The 25633-nt window shown below is 52.4% G+C and overlaps 1 protein-coding gene across 3 annotated transcripts in view; it reads right to left on the minus strand.

Moving 5' to 3' along the window:
• The window catches only part of LOC132319265 (protein CEPU-1), a 351714-nt gene that overhangs the window by 48976 nt on the left and 277105 nt on the right, over positions 1-25633 (minus strand). For all 3 annotated transcript variants that reach the window (XM_059829638.1, XM_059829637.1, XM_059829636.1), the window contains one exon: positions 3071-3303. In XM_059829638.1, the coding sequence (XP_059685621.1) occupies positions 3071-3303 (233 nt within the window). The remainder of the gene's footprint in view (positions 1-3070; positions 3304-25633) is intronic.

Here is a 25633-nt window from a genome sequence, read left to right on the forward strand (position 1 = left end):
CACCGACCTGCTATTCCTGGATCGGCAGCAATCGCCTTTTGCAGCAGGATTTCAAGACTGACAAATGTTTCTGAAAGCCTGACCGCAAGGAAAGGTGGGAGAAATGGGGCTTGCATCATTTCAGAAAGAAGGTGGCTAAGGGGCAACACGATAACAACCTTCCCAAAAGCAAGAGGTTGTTACAAAGAGGGCACTGATCAATTGTTCCCCATGTCCGCTGGGGATAGGCTAAGAAAAACTCCACTTCATTTGCAACAAAGAAAGTGTAAGTTAGATATTAGCTATACATTTTCTAATTATAAAGGTAGCGAAGCAGTAGAATAGATCGTCTAGGGAGACTGAAGAACCTGCTTTGTTAAAGATTTTCAAGAATAGCTTTCGCACGTGTTTGCCAGCGATGTCTCTGCCTCGTTGCAGGGGGATGGGCTAAATTAGCTCTTGAGGTGCCTTCTACCTGCCTATTTTGGGATCTCAATCATCAATATAGTCAACCTAGAAATAAATGTGCAGCACTTCCCTCGCCGCAGTGTGGACATCCTTGGTTCCTGGTGGTTTCTAGCTGATCCCCTCCTGCTGCCTTGGGCGACCATCCCCAACCCTCATACCCTAAAGGAAGCTCCTTCTCCCACCCCTATCCCTCTTCTGTTTTTTGCTCTTTCCCCCCACAGCACCGCTTGCTCCAGCAGCCTCTTGGCAGACACCAGCGTTGCCCCAGCACCTCACTCCCTCCATCCACGGTCGTTTCCCAGTGATACCCCCTAAACTTGGGGAGAAGGAGGGATGCACAGTGTGGGCTGAGGGTGTTTGGACCCTGGCTGATACGAACCCATCACGCCTGCCTGGGGAAGCAGTGGGATGCTGAAATCCCAGCTGGAAGGGGATGAGCTCCTTGCCCCCCAAGGCCAGTCCCCTTGGAGAGCGTAGCCTGCCCCAGGGCACGATTTAATTGCATCCTGAGAGGCTGGAACGCTCCTGTTTCCGGAGCTGTGCCCCCAAGGCCCCTTCCTGGTGCAGCAAGGAGAAAGTCAGGACCTGCTTAGCACAACCTGCGCACCTCCTTCTTTCTGGCTGACTAGACTAACCCTCTTTAAAAGGGGAGATCCCTTCTGCCATCTCCTCTCACCGCTTCTCCTTTCCTATCAGGCTGCGGGAAGGGGCAAGAGGTCCCACAGCCATGCGCTGAATTTGACACATCCCTGAAATCTGGCGCTCGGACACACTGCTTTTCTGGGATGGAGGGGTAAGCACTGCTTCCCACAAGCTGAACATCTTTTAGGATGGGATTAAACCAGGTTGCATATTTATTGGGCCCATTTTCCAAAGCAGGAGAGTTAATCCTGGCACCCCAGCCAAATTTTAATCGGGGTCATTAAGGCAGGCTTCCCTTTAATTGGGCACAATATTCACTTTCATGTCCTCTTCCAGCACATTGCTGTGCATTATGTTCCTGCCACCTTCAACCCGAGAAAGGGCTGGGTGAGCCAAGCAATACCTCTTGAAATTAGGTGGTCCGCTCCTGAGAGCCGGTATTTCTGTTGGTAGCAGTGAGGATGTTCAGCATGTTATAGGACTGAGCCCATCACCGAATCCTCCAGTGCTTAACTGTACTGCTGCAAGGAGTTAAGATATGACCTTTTTCTCCTGTACCCAAACATCTCTTCCTAATGATATAGCAAGACACAGGAGGGATGGACCTGGATGTCTGGTGATATGGGAAATTTAGGTCAGGAAGCGGGAATCAGAAAAGAACAGATAGAAATTGTCCTGCATCACCCCAGCACCCGATAGCGACTTCAAAACTTGCAGGTGATCGACTTTGGCTTAAGAAACTCAGGCAGGTAATAACAGATTGCAAGATAAACAGCAAGGACCTGGGCTGGCAATGCATCCGCTTTCTCTCCACGGTTAATGGAGATGGAGAAAGTCCGGCTCTGTTTAGTTTGCTTGATTGCTTGAAGAGGAAAAAGAAAACAGAAAGGGAGGGAGGATGGAAAATAAAGGCCCTGGGTTTGGGTTCTTTTCCCCCCTTCTATTCATTAGGTTGTCAATAACGCTCAGGCCTGGCATATCGACGGCGGATTAGCTCAACCCGACTCTGTGTACAAGACCAATGCCTTTTTAACCCAGCTTGTTTCCAAATCAATACAGCCATCAGCATTTGAAAATTAGCCCGAGACGAAATTCCAATACTCAAACTGGTGTGTCATGCTAAGAGAGTTCCTGGCCAAATCACAGAAGAAGTAGTAGGAAATAAGGTTGCTAGCAAGGGATTAGAAATTTTCCATTAATCTTCCCCCAGGCTGCCTCCCTAAGAGCGCAGCAGACCCCATATGTCCCACCACACAGGCTCCCCCTCACCCAGCACATGTCCCCGCCACGTCCTGCAGCACGGACGCAGGAGCTATCTTGCATGAACGTCCGTCTGCTTGACTGTCGTGTGTGGCCACGCTTTCCGTCCCCTCTCGAGAGCCCGTGTGTGCTTCCACACTTGCTGAAGAGCGCACGTATCCACCCCGCGGACTGTGCAGCCTCGGTGAGGTGCGCTCACGTGCCAGTGAGCGCACGCTTGGCCGCCGCAAGAGCTCCACCACCCCACATTGGCCTTCCTCCTCCCCCTCCTCATCCTCACAGAAGTACAGAGTTTCAACACACAAATACATATTGTTGCTAGGCATACACACACCCCCGCAAAGTACACAAATCTGCCAGCTCGCTGTTTTCCCCCAACGCAAGTTTTACTTTAAGCACTGCCTCCAGCATGGAAAACAAAAAAAAAAAACCCATCAAAATACAACAACAACAACAAACAACAACATGGGTTTGCCAGTGACTACTTCGGGAGGCAGAACTGGCTGTATCAGAGCCCCATGACTACTCCAGGGAAGTTGGATAAATGCATTGCCCAGCTTCACTGGGACTCTCCAAGCCTGTTGATCAGGCTCTAAGTTTGCACCCAGTTGCCTAACATGCTCAACGTAGGAGCAATGGGAGAAGAAGACAGCAGGGCAAAAGGGAGGAACAGAAATCAAAGCATCATGCCCAACCCCTCTACGAATTCCCTTCCTCTTACCTTGCACAATGAGATGGACACGCGATGTCTTGGGGTGATTGTCTGTCTGCACGGAGCAGGTGTAGGGGCCCTCATCGTACACATCCACATCTTGGATCTGGATGCTGTATTGGGTTTTGGTGTTGGCCAAGAGCACCACCCGAGGGTCCAAGCACCACTTGTCATTGCCGGCATAGAGGATGCTGCTGCGGTTCAGCCAGGCCACTCTAGTGACTCGGTTATCCACGGAGCACCTGGGGAGAGACAGAGAGGTGACCCGTCAGTGCGCGGCTCTTGGGCGCTCTGCCCTCCCTTCCCCAGCCCCTCCTGGTCCTCCTGGCCCTATTTTTAGCTTGCTGCCAGCAGCGGTTTCAGAGACCGAGTGCTTTCAGTGTCCAAAGAGGACAATGTCAGCACTTTACTTGCAGTGCTCAGGGCACTGACATCCGTCTAAACTGGTGGCTCCAGAGATTTGCCCAAGAGCTTCACAATGATTTCAGATGTAGAGAGGTCAGAGCCACCCAGCACCAGCCACCAAAGGACCTTTCACCCCTCTGTTCCCATTTGCTCCTTTGCAAACTCAGAGACAACCAGAGCTGAGGCAAAACCTCCATCCTGAGTCCAAACCACACTTTTTTGGGGGGATGCAGGTTGCTGCCTCCTGCCCAAACCCATCACTTGTCATTCTCTCTGCAGACCTTCATATCCCTGCAGCCAGGCAAAGAAATGCAAAGCAGAGCTGGAAAAGCAGCTCGCTCTGCTTCATGAAGGAGCGAGGAGAATTTATCTCAGGAGAAAGCCAGCTCTGACACACCTCTAAAGAGAAACCTTGAGCTTCCTACCATTTGTCCCTTCTGTCAGCTCTTCCTTCCCTATCCATCATCTGCATCGCTGTACCTCCCTTACTTACCCCAGCTAAGCATTTCACCTATCAAGTGATGTTTTGGAGGCAGGAATCTTCTATTTCCAGCATCATTAGGAAACTGAGCCCCCCAGAAGACAACCTGGTGCAAACCCAGAAAAGACTTTGCTCCTGAAGGAGGTTACTTTCCTGTCCACATTAGGAGGGGCCAGTCTTGCTCCCTGCAAAGGTCTCCGCCAGCCCTGTAACCCTCCATCCCCACATCCCCAAGCAAGGTTTCCACGAATCGTCTCCAGCTGAGCGAAGAGCAGAGGGTCTGGAGGCTGCTCCCTGTCCAAGCCCTTCCCCAAGCAGCAGAAACCTGCAGCCCCCCAAGCCAGCTAAAACACCGCTTCTCTCCAAGCAAGTTTGGGATTACAGAGCCGTTAGGACTTAGCCACGCTTTGCTGGATGCCGGCGACGGAGGATAATGTCCCTGTATAAAACCACTCAGCCTAAGATCCACTGTTTATATTCTCCCCAATCTACTTCATTACTTGTGCAGTGGCTGGGATGCAAATTAACTTCGGAGGCACTGAAAAAGAGCATGGCACCCTCTGGGAGGTCTCGAATGGGGTAACCTCAAGGAATGCAAGGGGCTTAATGGGCTATACATGCCAGACGGCAGTAGCAGGGGAGTTAACGGCAAGGATGAGTACATCTGTGGCATACGGTCCGTCAGGGACTTATCCTGACGCTTTCGGGATTGTTTCTCACGGGGAGCACGCTTGGGCAGAGCCACCGAGTAAGTAGGTAATAATAAAAGCAACCTGCAAGGCAGCTTGAGTCCTGGCTGAGATTCACGCAGCCGTCTACAGCCTCTCTCCCTGCATCTGCCCGTCCGCCTCCTCGCTGGTGGGCTGCTTCCCTTCCCGTGTCCGCTACTGGTGCCAGCAAAGACACAGGTACCCACCCGGGGACAAGCTGTCTCATCTCATCTAGCTTCTTTTTGGAGGTATCTCTTTGGCCCCAGCGATTACAGGAGAAGCCTAAATAACCCCCTCAGCCTCAACACGCAACATTTGGAGGTTAGGGATGACGGAACCCCATGAGGTGACGTGCCCCAGGCGAGGTGGGTAGTCTGCAGCCCAGGACTCCCCGCTGATTTGCTAGGCAAGTACCCAAGCTACTGCACCATCCTCCCTCTCTGGTGTGAAAAACATCCGATAAATTAAACAATTTTACTGCTGTTCCATAATGCTATTACGATAATAATAAATTAAATGTGAGCAGATTTTTATTATCTACATAAAAAAAGCAATAGATTCAGCCTGGGCTGAACACCAAGAACTCGGCTCTTGCTCTCAGCCGCATTACAACTTGAGCAAAACCTGAGAGTTTAGTTGCTCAAGTTGAACAAAACTTGAGATTTCTTCCCAGAGCATGGTTTTAGTATATTGTAATCTGGACCTACCTAAGCTGGTAGCTTAGACCTACGGGGTTTGAATCAAATGCAGGTGGATATTTGGTGCTTGGCTCTGGCCTGCCCATCGCAATGGCATGAAATAGGCTCCTGCGGTTGCGGCGAGCAGCACGTCTGCACAGACACAGGGGTGTCCACCCTCCCTGCCAAAGCCATATCGCAGACAAGGACTGGGTGATGAGAAGCCAGACGTGGCTTGAATTTCTCAGACCGGCCCCTTCCATGGAGATTATTCCTGAGGACCTGTAAGAAGGCTGAACTAAAAATATATATTTCCTCTCTCCTCCTCCACGCCAGTCTTTTTTGTGAAATGCATCAGCTTGGAGATCCCTGGATAATAATGGAGCCAGACAGTGTGTAATCCAAGCATTCCCTCTATCATATGGGCATTTAAGTGCTTTTGAAAAGCAACGGGGCTCAGGTAACGCATGAGGCAACAGTGAAATAAGTGCTTTCGCCCTTCACAGCACCCGGTCACAATCTCTTCTTATCGCCTAGACACGCTTCTCTGTCCCTGGGATCGGCAAGCTTAAAGTTGTTATTTTATTTTCTTCCCTGCCTCTTAAAGCTCCTGAGCCAATATATATATATAAAATAAAGTGCAGAAACAGCGCCCGGGAAAGACACACTTTGACCTCTGGATACGGTGTGCTATTTAGGGGATGGCGGGTCACGCTCCTACCTGAGCCCCTTCCAAGCACCATGCCCACCCCGTTCCTCCTCGCACAAGTGCCGGCCGGGGTCCCTACGGCCGAGGCTTGCCACAGCGACCCGATGCTCTTCCAGCCCCTCCATCTGCTCCCCCTTCCCTCCTCCAGCAGCTCCTCACTCCACAAACCCGGCGCAGGGATGGGAAGCCCTCCTCTCCCACATGCAGGCAGCCAAGCGGAAAGCCTTTGGCTTCGGCCGGGAAGCCAGGCTCCAAGCACGGGTGGAGAGCAAAGCCACCGCCGAGCCTGCAGCATCCCCGCCTTTCCACCCTGCTCCTGGCAAGGTGCAACGCCCCGAGACGCTTCCTCCACCTCGCTGGAGGCTCTCACCCTCCCTCTCGCCCCGCGATGTGCCAGGGAGGGAGGGGAGAGAGAGGTCCCCGGGGTGCCGGAAAACAGCGCTTGCCTCTAAAAAGAAGATGTAAAAATAATTAAGCACAGATGAGGTGATTTTCTCTCTCAAGATCCTTAATGCTTCTTATGTTCCTGCTTGGAAGGCAAGGCCTTCTCCTCCAGGAAGATGAAAAACCACTGTCTGTCAGCACAAGGAGGAGACGGTACTGCTCCCTCTCTCTGCTGTTTCTTTCCCTCCAAACCCTGACTCCCAAGCCCCAGGGTTTCTCCTCTGGGAGGTGGAAACATTGCTAACACACCACTGCTGCACCATCCTGGGGGTAGGTAGTGATGGTTTGCAGACAGATGTAGCTCCTCATGCTGTACCAGACCCTCTGCTCCCCACTGCCACTAAGGGCACCTCAAAACGACCACGAGCAATGGAGTTTGGGTATTTGAAGACAGTTGCATGCACCGACCAAAGGCGAGAGCTGCGTGCAATGCATCTCCCCCCTCTCGTCCCAGCCTGCTTGTTCATGCCCTTGTCCCACACTCCCTGGGCAATGACGCATGGCGGGTGTAAAGGGGATACAGGCGCAGGCTGGTGCCGCCCTTTCCAGACCCGTTAGCGTCTTTGCAGCCAAAGCTCCTTGGCTTTGCTAACCGCCCTCTACAAGCAAGCTGGTCCATTAGGACTGGCCGCTCTCCCCCAACCCAGCCGACATCCCCGCAGCCTGAGGGGCTGAGCTCGTACAGCCAAAGTCCTCACGCCTGCACCCTCCGCACCCCATGCAAGGGGTCCAAGGGTGCAGCCGACAGCCCGCCCGGCTGCAGGGACAGCAGTTGGAGATGGAAATTGGAAGAGAAAAAGCATCGCTGACAGGTTTCTGCCACCTTAGCTAACACAAGTACGAAGATGAGCAGGGCTGAAAATGCCAACAAAGCCCTCGGTGGGGACAAAACAGCCGTGGCCAGAGGGGAGGAGGCTGCTTTGCAGGCATAGACCTGCTCCCAAAGAGCCCATGACCAAACCGCAGCCTTGCAATCCAGTATCAGGAATAAATAAGCAACAGGGTGCCAAAGCTGAGCGCCCTGACCACTGATCCTGCTCGTGCTTCATACAGCTCCCGGACCCTCCTTGCATCTTGGGCGCAGACACAGATGGCATAAGCCAGCAATGACATGCCCTCCTGAATTTCTCTCTTTGTTTTCATGAGTTTGCATACATAAAATGACGGCAGAGGAGGTGGCCTGGCAGTGGGGGGAAGGAGGTTTTTAATTACTGAAGTGTAGTAATTGGCAGACAACACTTTTCTGTTGCCTCTTATGCAGATCGCTGATGTTCCAGCGGGCTGGGCTGGAGAGCACAGATTGTCTCAACCCAGCAGGACACACAAGAAATGAATAACGTTAATTAGAACTGAAAAGAGCTCAGCGAAATTACCAACCTGATTGCCGCTTTCATTGCAATTATCGGGGTACAAGCTCCATCGTGGGGTGGCAGGGACGGGGCTAAGCCTGGCTCACCCCAGCAAACTCGGCAGCCCAGACCGGGGCTGTGACCAAGCTGACCCCCCTTGCACTCGACAGCCCCCTGGGCTCGCTTCTCCTTCCACCACCACCTAATTTTCACTGCGTGCCCACCTTAGAGAAGCCCCCTTCCCAAATCCAGGCCACCTGATGGAGTTTCACACGTGTTGTGCCACAGCACCAACACACCATCGAGCATCCCTAGATGTCTTTTCATTTTCTTCCCAGTCTAACTCAGCAATTCCCAGACGCCTCTGGTTTTTGAAGCAATCCCTTCCACACCAGCAGCATTTTGTCTCTGCCGTGGGCTAGACCAAGCTGGAAATCAGTTTGCAGGAACTAGCTTGGGGTTTAGTTTAAAGCTGGGTGCAAAAGCCTCCCACTGAGGCTGGGCAAGGAGGCAAGCAGCTCCAGCCCTGCCTTGTCCCCAGCAGCTCACGTCCCAGGCAGCACCTTCCAGCCTCCGCACCATCAGCCACGCTATAAATGATCGACTAAACTAGACCGCTGCCGGAGGCAGGAGCTTCAACATCTCAGATTTATTTCTGTGATTATCACATTTTATTGTTATTTATTAGGATTAATTAAAGGCCGGGCTGTGAACAACTCAATCCCATTCAGGCACAGTCCCACTGCTCACAGACTTCCCTATGATGTTTCTGCTCCAGTGGCACAGAAGTTTGGCCATCAATTCCTGAGTGGAGGGAAAGCTGGGGTCAGATTGTCCCATGCTCCCTGGGACATGTGCTGCCCATGACTCTGTAGGCTAAGATGCACATGCCATGGACAGATAACATGTGATTACCATGGAAAAGGTGGTCTAGAAGCTTTTTTGCTAATAAATATTAAGCAAAAACCCTTGTTGCCAAAACCCAGTCTGGTTTTCTTCTCCTTACTCTCTGCTGTATTGGGTTAAGTCACGCACTAGCAATTTCTACCAATCCAGCCCTTCTTCAGCCGTATTTACAGCATCTGCTCACTTTCTGTGCGCATACAGACTGCGTACACTTACACACACTCACTGCAGCACCGTATGCTCACATAGGCACCGACACGCTATGCTACCCTACACGCCAAGCGCCAACCCGACACACAAGGCTGGCGCAGACATGCTGCATTTTTTGCGGGTGTTGTGTGCATGCGACACACGCAGCACGTATGGACAGCACGCGTGCTCATCGACACATGTGGCAAACGGCATGTGCGCCTCCAGCAATAATCCCGTCCCGCTGACCCCTCCGCACGCTGCACGCGGGGCAGCAGCAAGGACACACATCTCAGTCCATCGAGCTTGGATGACTAGGCTTGACGTGCAAACCCACGCAGGTCACAGGCTCCGTGCAGGGCTAAGCAGGGGACATTCACAGTGGCAGATGGACTATGGGATTAAAATGGTCCATAGGTTTGGTCCTGGCCTGCTGAAAGCCCCAACTGCTCGCCCAGGCGGCTCTAACAGGGGCTCAAGGTTCATCCCCGCTGGCGTCTGCGTGCCTATGTGGTTGACACAGTGGCAGGGTTCTTGGCATGTCCATCCTCACCTACACCCCAGGACCACCCCGGCCATCCTCGCCCTCAACTGCGAGACCAGCTGGAGGGCATCCCATGAGCCCACCCTGATGTGACACCACCAAAGACGCAGCCCGAGGGCTTCTTCACAGCACAGCATGGCTGTCAGGGCTGAGAAACCGCTTCCCTGCACGGGGAGCCTGCCGCCTGCCATGCGGGAGCTGACCGAATGATTAACTCGGCAGCGGGGTCCAGCAGGAAAAGGGGGGGCCCCGCTGGGGCTGGCGCCTACCTCCAGTCCCCCCCCTGCAGCAGCTGGAGCATCTCCAAAGGCTGCGGGGTGAGGAGGTGCCCTCAGATCAGCTGCCGCCCCGGTGCCTCTTCAAAACCACGCTGAGCTGGTCAAAAGCAGCGCTCAGAAGTGGAAAATGAAACCCCTTTGTGCTTCCCCCTCTCTTCCCTGCCCAGACAGAGTTTCATCTCGGTTGTTCCAGAGGGAGTCGGGGCTCTGGACCGGGAGGTCCTGCCTTTCCTACCAGCTCCCTCCGCAACCTGCAGCAAGTTCCTTGCAAGTCCCTGCCCTTCATCCCTGCCCTCTGCAAGGCTTTAAAGATATTTGGCACCTCCTTGCCGGGGAGGACGAGTTAACGCGTGTTTGTAAAGTACCTGATCTCCTCAACTGAAAGTTTATACATGCAAATGATTCACACTAATTACATTAATAATAATATACCGGGCTCGAAAAGATCCACTTTGGTTCATTGCCCGGGATTTGCAGAGCTGCAAACAACTCCCAGTATGCTCCCTTAGATAGGCTTATTGGCAAACGCCAAGGAAACAGGAGGAAACCGGACTGGGGAGGAAGGAAGAGCTGCAAAAAGAGCCGGAGCTCCCACTTTGCAGCCTGCTGACTGAGCAGAAGGCAGGGTGCGGAGCAGCCACGCATCACGCGAGCACCTCTGCGTGCACCCAACACCCCGCCGGTCCCGGGAGACCCCTGTGCCGGCACCGAGGACTGGTGCAAAGCAGGCAGGTCACGATGCAGCAGGCAGGGATGGCTTGTCTGGAAAAGTCTTTATCTCTCTGCAATGCAGCAGTGCACTAGCACCTTTCCAAGTCCCCTGCTCCCGTGCTCGACTCATCCAGCCTTTCTATTTATCCTCCTATTGTCTCTGCTAACAACAGGGCTCTGCACATCTATAGCATCTTCCATCTCAGCATCTCGGAGCATGCCACAAAACGTCAATGAGGGCAGCCGCTCCGAGACCGCGTGTCGAGGAAACGTGTCCCTAACCTGGGCTCCCGTCCCTGTGGCTGACCCCATGGAGCGGCATCGGAGCGTGCTCCTGGCCCATCTGCTTGGGTGGCCTCCAAAAGCACTAACGGCACCGGGGAACGGGGGTGATGCCAGCACCAAACCGCCTGTAGGCAGCTGTGCAGGGACACGGCCAGTTTACTAATGAAATGCCACCCCACCAAGGAGCTCCTGCAGCGCCGGGATCCTGCGCTGAGCTCGAGGGACGTTTTGTTCCTTCCGATTTTCTCCTTTATCGCATTCCCTCAGCCCAAGTAATTGCTCAGGGGGCTCCTGGATGCCAGCAGGCAAACAGCCCTGGGCAAAACTCACCCCTTCCCGGTGGTCTTCCAGGGTTGCCTACGAAAGGGTCCTCCCTTCTGCAGGGAGGGCACCACCCCGGACCAGGTCCAGGCTCTGGCAGCTGCCTGCACGCCGTCTTGAGACGCTTCAAAAGGAGGCGTGGGAAACGCCACAAGAAGAAAATAACTCCGTAATGATCTCATCCTTTCCCCCCAAGCGTTACAGAGCCGTTTAAACCCTGTAAAATAAGGTCTCCTCATCTGAGGAGGCATGGAGAAGAACTCTCCTCTCTCTGCCTCCAAAAACCTGGAGAGATCTCTCCTTGCTTTGCGCTTTTCTCTACAAAAACGCTCCTTTGCCACCTGCAAAGCCCCCGCTTGAGCCACTCAAGACACCCCATCTCCCCCTCCTTCTCGGCCCCCCCCCCGGCAGCTCCCGCTCTCCTCCTCCAGCCCAGAGGGGAAGTTCCTCCAGGCTGCGCTCCCAGCAGTTAGCACCGGTCCCCGGCGCCGAACTCGCTCAATTACGAGCTGTGCCCCCTGAATAAATCCTGGTTCTGCTTTGCGCAATTGACGCTAATGGCCCAGGAATAAAGCGATGCCATCCACCCCAACGGTCTGCAAAGGAGTGCGTTTAACTAAGCACACAGGCAAGGGACTGCTGAGCTTAACTGCACTGAAAATGTATTCGAAAGGAAGCGATGCACTTAACTTATTACAAGTGGGAAATTATCATTGAAGTGGCTTTTCCTTAGAAGCTGAGGCACAAAACAGGAACGGCGAGGGGTGAGCGCTCTCTGCCAGGACTGCGGAGAGGAATGAGCAGGAGCTGGCTGCTAAAGGATGCTGTGGGTCAAGAGGCAGTGGGACAGGAGGAGCAGGGGGCAAGCGGGAGCAAGAAGTGCTGCAAACAGAGGGCTGCAGGACACTGACAGGGACAACATGGGGAAACCCACCCAGGGAAGAGCACAAAATCAGGTATCAGGTTTTCAAGGCACTGGCAGAGCTCTCCAGGAGCCCAGGACACTGCAACGCAGGGCTGTGATGGGGCGACGAGACGAGCTTGCACTGGCACCGGCTGTGGCTGACCAACAGGGTCAACCTGTAGCAAATATATTCTGCTACACGCTATCTGTCTACTTGTAGCCTGAGAATAATTGCAGGTTACCACATCACCTCCCTACACCAGTTCTCCCTCACGCTCCTAATTGCAATTTCATTGCAGCACCCAAGCTCATATTGCTTCTACTGGCAGAGACGGACAGAAAGAGGACACTGAGCAAACCCTTAAGAGAGAGAGAGGTGGTCCAGGCAACAGAAGACTGCATGGGAGGAGCGAGGCATCCCAAGCCTTTGGGGATGAATCCCCAGGCCTTGCAGCACTGCTCTGGGTCCCAGGGTGATGGGGAGAGGACCTTCCCCTTTGACAGAAGAAGAGGCTTCCCCATCCAAGGTCACAAGAGACCGAGACAAGAAGGTGACCTGTGCCTTTTGCTCCGACATCTATCTCCTCACGGAAACCAGCCCCCTAGCAAGAACCTATGCAGCTTCTTACAGACACTCAAAACCCACCCCACAGGCAGATCTTCCTCCATCACGTAACCAGAAGGTTGTTTGCCACATGAACAAAGTTCTAGCGCTCCATCTCATGACCTCCCATCACGATGGGATGGGGACGTGTCCCTGAGAGAAGGTGCCAGAGGGGCACTGGCACAGCAAGGGAAGTGGAGAACCAGGGGAGGGGAAGGGGAGGGACAGGAGGGATGTCAAGGAAGGAAACGTGATGGAGCCAAAAAGCAATGGGGCCTTCTCCAGCTGTGTCACTTGCACCAATACCCTCTCCCCATTTATAAATTGGCACTAATGAGACCGAAAACAAGAGAAGGAGGGAGGGAAAGGACCCTTCCCAGTACAGCCCCCCCCCTTTCCTCCCCTCTCCCCTTGAGGACATCATCCTTAAAATATATTTCATTTCACAGCTGCATTATGGTACCACAAAATCCTGCGAATCCAATTTAAGAACAGATTACCTCCTCACTTACTTCATTTGAAGCAATTACATGTTAATTTTCATTGAGACCAGCCTAATGCATACCAATCTGATGCTGCAATCTCATTTGAATACTTGAGGGAACGCTAGTTGGGCTCCAGGCTCTGGAGGCTCATATTTAAAGGGCCACTTCACATTTCCTTTCCTTTTTCCCCTGGTTATTTACGCTTTCATCGCACTTGTGGTGCTCCCTCCCTCCCTTCCTGGCGTTCCCAACAGCTGGTGCCACTCGTGAGACCAACTGAAAAGGCCAAATAAGTTTCGCAGCAAACCTTGCAGTACGATGCTGTGCCCGTCACCAGCCTGGTCCCCAAGGCAGGACCTTCCCCAGGCCAAAATTCAATATTGCTGACGTCTTTCTGCATCAAGTAAATAACCTTCCAGTGTCAAAGTTGCTGGTAAACACGTGCTGCTAACCGCACATGCCTCTGCAAAGCGACTCTTCCTCCCAGGCCAAGAACGGCCTCCGCCAGGTTTCTAGCTGATGGTTATCTTCTGCTCCCTCACGCTCACTTAAAGCTCGCTATCTAGCCAGGCCCACGGTATCGATTGGTGTCTCGGACACCAAGCTTTGAGTAATTAATAACGCCACGAGAGTGTGGATTCAGCTCCTGGTTGAGCCGTGGAGGCATGCCGCCTCTGTCTCGCTGTACACATTTCGGTGATAAGCATTCATGTTGGAAACTGCACCTTAATTAGATTTTTCAGATTGCAAAGGGCCCTGAGACACTTGTGCAGACACCATATAAATGTATATTGCATTGTACTGTAATTAATCCAAGGTGACGCAGAGGCAGACAGAGCAGGAGCAAGGGACCGATTCACGGCGAGACAACCAGCCCCAAGACTTCAGCACATCGCAAGCCCAAACCCACCCTGCAGCCCAAGCTCCATCAGCTGCAAAGCAAGAAAGCTCCCTCTTCATGCCACCCACCGAGTGCCGGACTGCCACCAGAGACTTGTTGGACAACAGGTATTTGGATCAGCATCTCAGAAGTAAAAGGTTTCCAACAAAAAGCAATAAAGACAAGAAGAGATTAATTGCAGCTCTCCCTCCCCAAAAGAAAGAATCGATTGCGTCAGGCAGTTGTCTATGCCACTGCTGGAAGCACTTGGATGCCACAGCCATGGGGAGCAGCGGGGGGTCCCCAGACATTCGTGTCCCACATCAGACAGCCAGGATGATCCACGAGCACTAACGGAAATGACGGGACGAAGTTGGTGAGATAGCTGTGCTGGAGAACATCTTTGGGGAAGGAGGACAACTCAGGAAAGGTGCGGAAGCCAATGAAGTGACAGAGGAAAAACTATTGTCTGAAACATCATTCAACCTCCTAAAGCCTTCTGCGCCCGTGCAAGTCACCTGCCTAGAGCTGAGGGAGGGCGTTTGCATGCTAGGAGCTGTGGGACTTAGCGTTGGTCCTTTTTATCCTGACTGTTATGAGTTCCCCTGAAAAAAAAGATGCAAAATCTGGGCTTGGATAGTGTGGGGCTGGTCTCTGTGCCCATGGGTATTTTGCCTGCAGCAGAGATGCTCTGCTGACCCTGAACACATGCAAACCTGGAGATGAGCTGATTTTGTACACAACTGCCTCACCACGACGCTGCTCCCTTTGTACTGGGCCAGCCAAGAGGTTTCACACGTGTTTGGGAACTCCTTTTGCTTCAATTAATGACATAAAACTGCTGCTGCTGGAGTCCAACAGCCTTTGCCTCCAGGCAGCCAGCTGAAACGCCAAGCAGACATCGACCTGAAGCTACAGCACTACCACCGGCACGTTGGACCCTTTATGGACAGTCGCTGGGCTGAATGAGACCCCTGAGGAACATCATGGCTGCTCCAAGCCCCACGGTAGCTTTTTCGATGGGTCCCAGCGTGCTGGGTGAGATCTCCACCTCCCCACGGACATGATGTCTCAGCCTCAACTGTGCCCAGGTGCCGACCCACAACCCTCCCTGGGCTGGGAGGCTGAGCTTGCAGAAGGGGAGCCTGCTTTCTGCCAAGGCGCCGGTGGGTTTGGGTGGGATGAAATAAGTCGCAGGGCCCCATGGGGTATGGTGAGGAACCAGATAATCAGGATTCAGGGGAGGAAAGGCAGTTACCTGGGTAACAGTGTGCCGCTAACACATCTGCCACCCCGCAGGACTTCCCAGATGCTGCTCAGCTGCAAGAGCAGACCCACAGACCAGACTGCTGCTCCAGCGGTTCCGCGGCATCACAAGGACGAATGCACGGGTGTTTTCCCCAACGGGCTTCCAGGCTGGGTGGGAAAACAGAGGTCATCCCATGCCTGAGCTCTGCCCCGATGCAGTCCGCAGCCACGGGCAGCTTTTGGCAGGACCAGCAGCTTTTACTGTCCATCCCCACACCCCAAATGACAGTGGCCATCACCGAGACACAGAAGGAGCTGACATCCCACGGCTCTGCTGTCCTGCCCTGGGCAGCATCCTTTCCTAACAGACTCGCCACATTTTATTTCCTACTCCGCCTCCCATCGCGCTTGCTTCCCAAAAGCTCCTCTGCAGCGAGCAAGGAAGGAGATACCTCCGTGCTAGGAGACACAGATGCAGATGCCAAGGAGACACAAGGACACAGCAGGTGCTGGTGAACAGTCATCACCAAGCAGGCTCCCACAGCCCCAACTTTTTCCACCATTTCACCCTCATCTCCCAAGACCATTCCCATCACCCACCTTTCACCAGTGACCCACCCCACCCCTGCGCAGCGAGGCGGGGACCGCAGCACCCTCCGCTCCCCATGCAGCTGACTGCAGTGCATGTTTGGCAGGCGGAGAAGCACCCGCGCTCCAGCTAAAACAACAGGGATGCGGTGGCTCACGGCCACGCTTTCAAAGTGCCAGGAGAGACTTTGGTTGCCCGTTTCCCACTGAACCAACTCAGTCCCTGTACGAGCCTTTGAAAAACGCATCCTTTATAGTTTTCCATTTTGATGTCACATCTGTAAGAATATATGGTGGAGGGTTTTTTTTTTTTTCCCTTCCCCTCACCCTCTTCTTCTTTTTAAGAGGAGATGTCACACTTTGAACTCTAATTTTTATTTATTTTATTTTCCTAGAAAAGGGCTGACTCCCCACCGAGCACAGAAGGAGAAAGAGAAAGGGAGGTGGGGAGGAAGCCTCCAAAAAGTGCCCAGATTTAATTTTTTATCAGCGGAACAGAAAGAGAAATTTGTTGATGATCAAACAGATTCAAGTACCTTAAAAGAAAGGGACCGCCAGTAAATGGGAACTAGTTATGGAATTACATGAAAGACACGGGAGACGCTCAAGAAGCAGAAAAGATGCTGTAACCAAGTGCAAAGCCAAACTCATCAGTCCCAAACCACTGAAGCAGCGAGAATCAGTAGGTGAAGTATTTGCTCTGCAAAAGCAGCAGACGGTTTGTAGAGGTGCTGAGCCGGCTCAGCACCAGAGGCTGCCTGAGGGAGCCCAGCGCCTCTGCAAGAGCAGCCCTGGCAGGCTTTTTACCTGCTCGCTTCCCTGCATAGCTAAAACAAGTGTAGGCAGTCAAAAAAAGAGCCGCGTTGCTTTGAAAAACGGCACCCGGGGGCCTTTGTGTTTTCCTTTTCCTCCTCAGCACCTTCCAGCTCGAGTGTGCTCAGTTTATAAAGCCAAAGAGGGTGGGATTGGTTTATTTTTTTTTTCTCCTTTGCTTTGGTTTTAATGCACCGGCAGCACTTTGCAACTCAAGCTGGGATCTGAAAAGCCAGCGGAGCCCTTTCTGGGTTGGGCAACGGGATGCGGGACAGAGAGATTCAGGGAGGGGAGGAGCAGGAGAGACCACGGCAGCACTGAGCTAGCCTGCAGCAGAGTCAGAGGTGGACAGGACTTGAGAGATGGAGGCCAATCCATCCTCAACCCCTAACCCACCTTCCCAAGCCCCTCCTTGCCAAAGCCTTCAAGAGGCCAGATCCTATTGCTTCCTGAACTGTGACCCACGCGGCTTAGCTCGGAAATCTTTTAAATAGGAAAACAGAGCCGCCGTTTGCTTTCATGCAGAGTCAGTGGTGAGCAAAGCCCAAGGGTTGTATTAGATTAGCAGCCGGCTCCTCCCAAGGCATGGAAACTTTGATCGTTTAATATGTATGCGCCGTGTTGGAGTGAACAGGTCTCCAAACCCCAGTAAATGTTTTATTAGGGCAGCTCTGGCTTTCATGCCCAAGCCTTGCTGCTTTTGGACTCTGGGGATCTTGTTGTGATTGGAGAGACACCGCTCATCATCTCCCTCTCTCTCAAGAAGGGCCGCGCAGCTCCTGCCTCGCTTTTCCCTTGCATCACGCTTACAACGCGTTAGAGCCCAGCAGCCTGAACGATGGCACGAGCACCCCAAAAACAGCCCCTGCCTTCCTTGAAGCACCTGCTCCTCTTGCACCGTGCAGGGAGACCCAACCCATGGACGTGGTTGTCAAGACCGATCACGGCGAGAGCAAGGCTCTGCTCTTCCTCCTCCATCACCACCAAAGCGGCCACCACGACTGCCTGGAGCTTCCAGCCCTGCTCGGACAAGGCAGAGCCGGCCACCCTCTGCGGGAACCCACCAGGCAGGAGCAGAAATCTCCTCTCTGGAGCTGAGGGATTGCACAAACCAACCCTAACCTCCCCCAAGCGCCAAAGCAGGAGTGGAGTATTTCAGTGTTATCAGAGGCACCATATGATTTTTTCTTTTTCATCTGCAAATGACTCGCAATGGTGCGGGTTTGGAAATGAGTTATTCCCGAAGCGATGATTTGTTGTTGAAAATGTCAACTTGGCTGGGAATTTCAAGGGGAAAAGAAAAAAAAATAAAGTAGGTTGTAGGTTCCCCCCCGCCTCCACCACCCTCAGTGCAAAATGAATATAACCCCGCTCGGCGCTGGATTTTCAGCTCCCAGAGAGCTGAGCTTCAGATTAGGAAACAGTGCATGAAGAAAGAACGGGGCCAGATATGATCTTGGCATACAAGGACTCCTATTCAAAGGACACTGGGCCAGCATCATAAATATAAGTGCACACAGCTACTTCCCCACTTACATCTGTGTCTCGAGAAGCCCTACAAGAGCCATTCTGGGGGAGAAATTACACCGCTCGTGTCCTATTAAAGTGGCTCCCTTTTTTTCTGATTCTAAAAAACTTTTACATCCAAAATAGACAAGAAAAGCCTAGTGCCAAGAAAACAGGGGATTTTTATAGATCTTGTTTCTGCAAGAAATTACCAAGACAACAAGTCACTAAGTTCCGAGAAAGGATTTGACATTTTCCTGAATAAAAATAGCACCTGAAGTGGCATCGCTTAGGATAACACCTTATGCGCAAGCACTACCAAAGCAACCGGAGAATGAAAACCTTCCCACGGCACAGCGAAACTCGCCCGTGGGATGACACCGGGGATGCCTCATTGTCTACCCTTTTCTATAGGATTTCACACTAATTTCCACAGAACTCTCTTGGTCTCGTCCCTATTAAGTTTGATTGGATTTTTTTTTTTTTTTTGCCATAAAGGAAATTACAAAGGCTAGCAATCATCCTGCTTCGAGGCATACACACATCATCAGCTCAGAGCGGAATGACAAGTACCCACGCAGTGCCATACTGTACAACCAGGTGTTCTAGGGGATTTTTGTGTTAAGCAGAAGGGCAGGCTTTTTAAAATTTTTTTTCCATCGGCTTTGGATCAAATCCCAGGTGCGGCCACTTGTGTTGTGAGATCTGCCTATAAAAACAAACTCCAATGATCCAACCCCCCCGGTGCACCCGGCTACCGCTGCTGAATGCAAGAGCGAGCGGGATGGATGCGGATAGGTCCTGGGTAGGAAGGGACCGCGGGGTCCAAACGAAGGATGCACGTCCCAGACACGCAGCTCTGGCAGCTTTACCGTTCTTTTTCTCTTGAAAGCAAAAAAACAACCCTAAACTGCGCGATCCCATCAGACCTGAGCACATGATATCATGCCATGAAAAAAGGAGATGGGAGGCCAAATCCAAATACAGGGAAAAGTTTGGACCACGAATGACTGAATGGGGTTACCGGGATCTTGTATAAACATTATGACCGTGACAGCTTTCTGTATTTTCTGCCTCCAGCAACAAAAAGCCCTGAGGCGCCTGGAGAAAGGCAGATCATGAGGTGTTTCCAGGGGCACAACCACCGCACAACTTCATGGGGAAAGCTGCTGTCGGCCGCATGGTGTGCGGATGGGATCCCAGCTCTCCCGGAGCTGAGAGCGGGATGCCACCCAGCTGCATCTCTCCACTCTGGGAGAGATCGCATCTCTGCAAGCCACGGTCCTCTCTTCCCCACCACTGCTAATTAACACCTGACCCGTTTGGTGACTAACGATTCCCTGCCCGCGCACACATGCCAAGTCCCAGGCGTTGACCCAAGGCCAACGCTGCCTCCCACGCCTTCGGATGCGGCCGCACTGCCGTTGCCAGAGCGGATGGGCAGGCAGATGGACGGCAAGGAGGAGGAGAAGCAGCGGCGACGCCGACCGTGCCGGGAGAGCTGGGGAAGGGAAGGGATTCGCCTTCTGCTAGGTGCTTTTGTGCACCGATCTGCTGCTCTCCGCAGCGACTTTGGCGAGGCCGAGCTGCCCTGCGCCGCCTCATCACTGCCAACGTGGAGCTTGACCCTATTTATCCAGATGGCCCAAACCTCCCAAGCGCTGAGGCTCCTGCAGTTTTCCAGGAAAATGCCCAGCGCTCTCATTACATCCAAACCCTCCTCCTTCACCCAGCCCAGCAAATCCACGCCTTCCTCCCTGCCCATGCCAAAAGTCAGGAGAACAGGGGGAAAGTAGAGACCAGCAGGGAGAGGTGGAGACTTCATCTATCGAGGGGCTTGCTTTCTTCCCCTGTTTTAAAAACTAGAATACAAATGTGTTTATTTATAAATTGAAATTCAAACTAATTATTAGCTGGAGGCTTTCAAGTAAAAATGTAGGTCATGCAATATTATGTGGGATAATAGCAATTGTTTCAGCTTCAGGAAGCGCATAAGTAATGGAGATTCACCAGTTGTCCAGCTTGGTTAAGCAGCAGACACATCCACCTGGCAGGCTGGGAGCTCCGGTACCGGCTCTTAACACAAAATTGGGTGCCCTTTCGACTTCTGTCCCCTGCCTTCGGCCCGACCACCCTCTTCTCATGCACCAGAGGAGCACAGGACCAGAGCAGCGTGGTCCCCACCCCAGCAGCCAGGAAGGGTTTTGCAAAGGGCTCAGACACACAGAGGGTCAAAGCACACCTCACAGCACACCCAAACTCACTCCGAAGGGCAAGCTGGACCTGACAATTCTAATATTTAGGAATAATAACTAAAAAAAAAAACAAACCCAAACAGACAAGAACGGTGGAGACGTCAAAGACAGGACGTTTTAAGCAACTCCTTAAAAGACAGGTGAAAGCATAGCAAGACCTCCCTTTTTCTACCCCTCAGCCATCAGAACCAACTAAACTCATCGCACAAAAGAAACGCTCTTTGTGCCCATTTCTGTTTTAAGAAGAGCCTCTCTAATCTTGGGATGTGAAGAGCTGTGAATCTTCAACAGCTTTTCACCGGTGCCAGTGCTTGTGGGCAGTAGATATCAAAGCCAAAGCTGGGGAAAGTGAAACGTGGAGTTTACATGTAAGAAAATGTTTGGCAGCAAGAAAATCTTTGTGCCTGCACCCAGTCGAAAGGAGCAGCATCAGGAGATAGCTTCTCCACGCCAGCCCAAGTGCCTGAGAGAGCGCGCATAGCAAATGTAACCTACTTGCAAGTCAACTGTGATCAAGGCGAAACAGAAAGGTTGCCAATTAAAAACACTGAATGATTTCAAAGAACAAAGAAATCTGTGGACATTGTTTGATTGCGTGTATTCTGCAAGAGAGAAAAAAAAATAAAAAAAGAGGCTAAAAATAGGCTGGCTGCTGTGAGCCAGATCCTCAGCCTGGCAAAGACACCAGCTTCGGGGAGTTACGCGGCTTTACCCATGCAGCCGTCATTGTTGCTAAGTTCTGATCTGTATTTAAACTTGCAAAAGGTTTTCTTTTCCTGCAAAAATACAAGAATCCCCCCCCCCCATCTTGGAGCTCATCTCTCCTAAAGCAGCTCACATGATGATGATCAAAAATAAGCCCTCCAAGCCTAAGCTCACTAACATTCATTTCTCTCCTGCTAATGCTGGACTTCTTACTGTTAATCCCTAAATATATCCTTAAATAAGAATGACAGTACCTGAAGCGCCTAACAACCCCGCATCATAAACAGAGACAGCCTCTGCATTCCTAATTTAGCTTGCCACATGAGAGCTGACACTAATCCCAGATCCTGAGTCCCGGATATCTCCAACGTAAATGCCATCGCCTTGCTCACCTTGACATTACAGAGCAGCCTGAACTTTCCTTGTCCTGCTCAACTTTCGTAACTGGTTGTTGGGTTGCCGCAATAGAAATTGCCAATTTTTGCAATCTGCAATTGCAGATAACTCCTTGTAGGTCTAAGAGTCCAGTTTTCGAAGGGCTCCAGACCGGCACCGAGCTAACAGTGAGAAACGGGCATCCAGCCTCCTTCTCAGCCAAACTCTGAGTAAATGGATTTACTCCCAAAATACCAAGACCCTGGGTAAGTGAGTGCACTTAGGACGCAGGAGAAGAGCGCTTGACATTTTGCAGGGACTCCGGAAAGAAAGGAAAGCGAGGCTTTACACAAAGAAGAGCTCACCCGTCATTCCTCGGTGGATGTTGGTATTTATCTCCAAAAAGGCAATCTGAAAACAAAAGACTACAAGGAACCGCAGCTGCCTCCTGCAAAGCAGGCACCAAACCCAGCGACTAAATGCAATCCTTAACATCAAAAGCAGAGAGGAGGGAAGGATTTTAGCCACGCTCTGCAAGCAAATTGCAGCACAGCTTTAACTCTACACCAACTTCTGGGGATCACAGAATAATTACCCCCCGTCAGGGTGAAGGTTAGCACGCTGCAGCTGCGAGCCAGCCACGAGCCAGAGACAAGAAATACCGCCGGAGCAGCAAGAAGAAGCGGCAAGTGCCAACAATAAGCCAGGCGCAAGCCCTAAACTTTATTGCGAGCCCTCGCGGACCCGGCAGGCATGCCGTGGGCCAGCTCCAAGCTGGTGAAAGGAAGGTGCCAAAGCCCATCGTCCTGTCAAAGCCGTCAGCTGGCAGGGCTGCTGCGGCACGCCGGGGCGGGTGGCCCCGCGCCGCGGCCGGGGGACGGGCAGTGTCCCCCCGCAAAGCATCTGCCGCCGAGGTGCCGTGGTAGAAATAATGAGTTGGGGCAAGCACTTTGCTCCCATCTTCTGTAAATTTGCATTGCGTAAGCAACGGGCTCCCCTGAGCCAAGAGGGGTGCCGGGTCTTTGCAGTCCAAACTGGCTCTGCTGTGCTTAGGAGCATCGAGAAGCCGGTGCTGTGCTTTAACGCATCGACCTGTGCCACATCGTGAACACTGCTGGTGGGGCTGGGTGTCTACCAGGGGTTTCGGGAGCCTGAGCACCCTGCCCCACCGTGTGCTCGCTGCCAGGAGGGGAGTGCTTTGTAGGGCGTGCTGCAGGGTGCAGGTGAGCATCCCGAAACGGTGCAAGCGGGCAGCACGCTGACTTCAACGCCATCCCCACCGGCTACTCGCATAACGCGGGTCTGCAGGACCATGTCTTGAATGGCAACACAGGGCTTGGCGTTGCTTTGCCTGAAAGCCAGGCACTGGCTCTCCTCGCTTTGATTTTCATCCCGTGGCAAAAGGCAAAGGATAATGCCTGCCTAGCTCCCAGACACCTGGAAAGACTGTTAGTTATACAGTGCTTGCTGCAAAGCATTAAGCGTTAGTCTTCCAGCACAGAAGTGTTCGCAGATTTTAGAGACGGACGAATGCCCCCGAGGCTTACACCTCTGCAGGACAGGGCAATTACGCTCCAAAGGTCAGGTGCTGCGACAGAGGAGAGACGCAGGTTTCCAGGTTTGATTCCTATCACGGCCGAGATAAGCAGCAACCACAGTCTGGGAGCGGGTTCAACTTTCAGGCTTTTGTTCAGAGCTGGGATTTTGTTTTGGGCCCATCCTTAGCCAACAGTGAAGTGGAACAAAATCACTAGAAGAAAGCATTTGGCTTCTCTGTTTCTCTGGACAAGGTCTGGTTCCCCCTCGCTCACACTCCGGTGGCTTAGGAAAACAAAATCGTGCTCCTTCTGTGTATCAGATCACGCACACAAATGGGAACTGGCAAACGTCTCCGCTGCTCACTGGCAATTTCTGCTGGAGGAAGGAGACTCGGATCTAAGCACACCTGTGGTATGTACAATTTACATCCCGCTTAACGACTTAGAAGAGGAAATAAGGGGACTGTGCTGTGTTTGCCTTCTCCTGGACCTGCTTTCATCCTCAGATGGAGCACGTGAAGCTTTGTTCTATGCAATAACACACGAGGATACTTCTCGGTACTGCCAAACCTTACAATATGACCAAGTATTTCATAACCTTTCTTCTTTTCCTTTTAAGCTCCAGCTCTCAGTCGTACGTGGTTATACAAGAACCTCGGCTTTCACAAAGGAAAAAGAAACCCTTCGCACTCCTCCTTCTTCCCCTTCCAAAAAAAAAAAAACCACCCACCAAAAAACCCCAAATCAAACAAAAAAGACCCAACAAAGCAACAATGAAACGCTCCAGAAACCACCTCCACTCTTCAGACACATGGTTTTAAAAGCGAGGCTCCGGGTTTTGAATCCGTGAGCTCGGCCGAGCTTACTCCGTACCGCACAGGAGCCCCTAAGAACAACTCTCAGGCTCCTTCCTGTCTTTAATCTGTCTCAGCGGGCACAATAAACAACTACAAATGGAATAACAATATCGAAAAAGGGGGCCAGGAGGAGAGGAGAGAAGATGCCGTAATGCAGAGGAGGCCTGAGATACCGGCGAAGGCTTTTAAGAGCCATATATGCTAATTATGGTGTTAAAAATCTGTCAGTCGAAGGGCTGGATATTAAATGGAATTGGCTTGAGATGACAGGGCTGAACTGGATTTTAAAAAATTATTTATTAAAAAGCTCTGGATACAAATTAATGTTCTTAGTTCAAAATGTATTATTGTCTCTCTGGCTTTGATCTGCGGAGCACTTTGAGCAATGAATGGGAAAGGTTGTCAAATTTCCCTCTGCACGCGCACTAAGTGACGCCGCATCCCTCGCCCAAACGCTGCTTTGCAATTTCCTTCAGCAATACCTCTCATTAAGTCCCCGGGAAGATCTGCACGCCGCAGCCGTGCCCTGCGGCACCGGGGAGGAGCGGGGTTTGCTCCCCAGCCCTCACCCCGGGCGTGCTGCTGGCTCGGTTGCAGGGGCACCGTCTGCTGCGTGCAAACGGTGCTGGGGCCAGGCTTAGGGCCAAGCTCCTGCCCTGCCTGCCCTGCCTGCCGCAAGCTCCGCAGCAAGGCGCAAAGCCAGTTCTGGGGTGAACCGCTTGGGAGAAAGAGCGGGCACCTGCGTGGCCAGCTGCCACCACGCTTGGGACTGACAGAAAGCTTGCTGAAGGCAGGGATAAGGCTGTCTGACACAACTCTTTAAACAAGTTTTGGATCTAAGAGCCAGGACTCCGCTTTGCCCAGTGCAAAGCATCTTTGGGAAGGACTCAGCTCTCCCCTCCCACTGATTGCTCCGTCTACGCACACCGGTCAGACAGAAAATAACTGATCTATCCTAGGGAACCTGAGCCTGAGGGGTGTTGCCCATCCCCAAATCGATGGAGTAGAGAGGCCAGGACTAGCAGCACTGCGTGCTTGTCCTTCGAAGAGCCTGGGCGAGGTGCGACAGCCCCCGTGCCGATGCGCAGGCTGCCCGGGAGGCTCCAGCTCCCAGCCGCGCGCTGCGGTCCCTTAACCAGGGAGCAGAGCTCAGATGCAAACCCTCGCCGGTGGAAACCCTCGCATGCGTTTTTGGGCAAGCCCATCACCTCTCTGCACCCTCGCACCACGTCTGGGTCCGGGGAATCGCTCTTCCCTGCCCGAGCAGCCCGGCTCATCCATCACACACAAATTCACCCGCCGCCTCCAGCAGCCACCGTTGGCCACGTGCCTTGGCTCTCTATAAAGCTCACTCCACTTGGCTCCCAGGTCACCTTTTTCCTTCCCACTTTATCTCTTCTTATTTTTTATTTTTTAATTTTTTTTTAAACAATGTCTGTACAATTTCACTCTCGATAACACGCGAGTTAATTAAGCCGTGATCTCCTGGAGACAGGTTGCTACAAGGAGATAAGCAGCAGCTTCTGTTCACCATAAACAGCTGTGCTCCGGACCAGCTTCTGGGGATTTGCTGCTTTTGTACAGGAGACAAAACAATCATTGCCAATTAAACCTGGACATCATATTTTCCCCACCATCGGTGAGTCTCTTGACGTCACCTTCCCCATGATCCTACCAGAGGAGTCGAGAGTGCAGCGGTGTAGGGGAAATTAATACCTGAAGTTGTAGCGTGCCAGATAACGGCGTTAATTCAACAGCAGTGCAGCAGTGCTGCTTAAAAGACAGAAGCCATTGCATTTCCAGTA

The sequence above is a fragment of the Gavia stellata genome, chromosome 26 (assembly GCF_030936135.1).
Source record: "Gavia stellata isolate bGavSte3 chromosome 26, bGavSte3.hap2, whole genome shotgun sequence".
Taxonomy (NCBI): domain Eukaryota; kingdom Metazoa; phylum Chordata; class Aves; order Gaviiformes; family Gaviidae; genus Gavia; species Gavia stellata.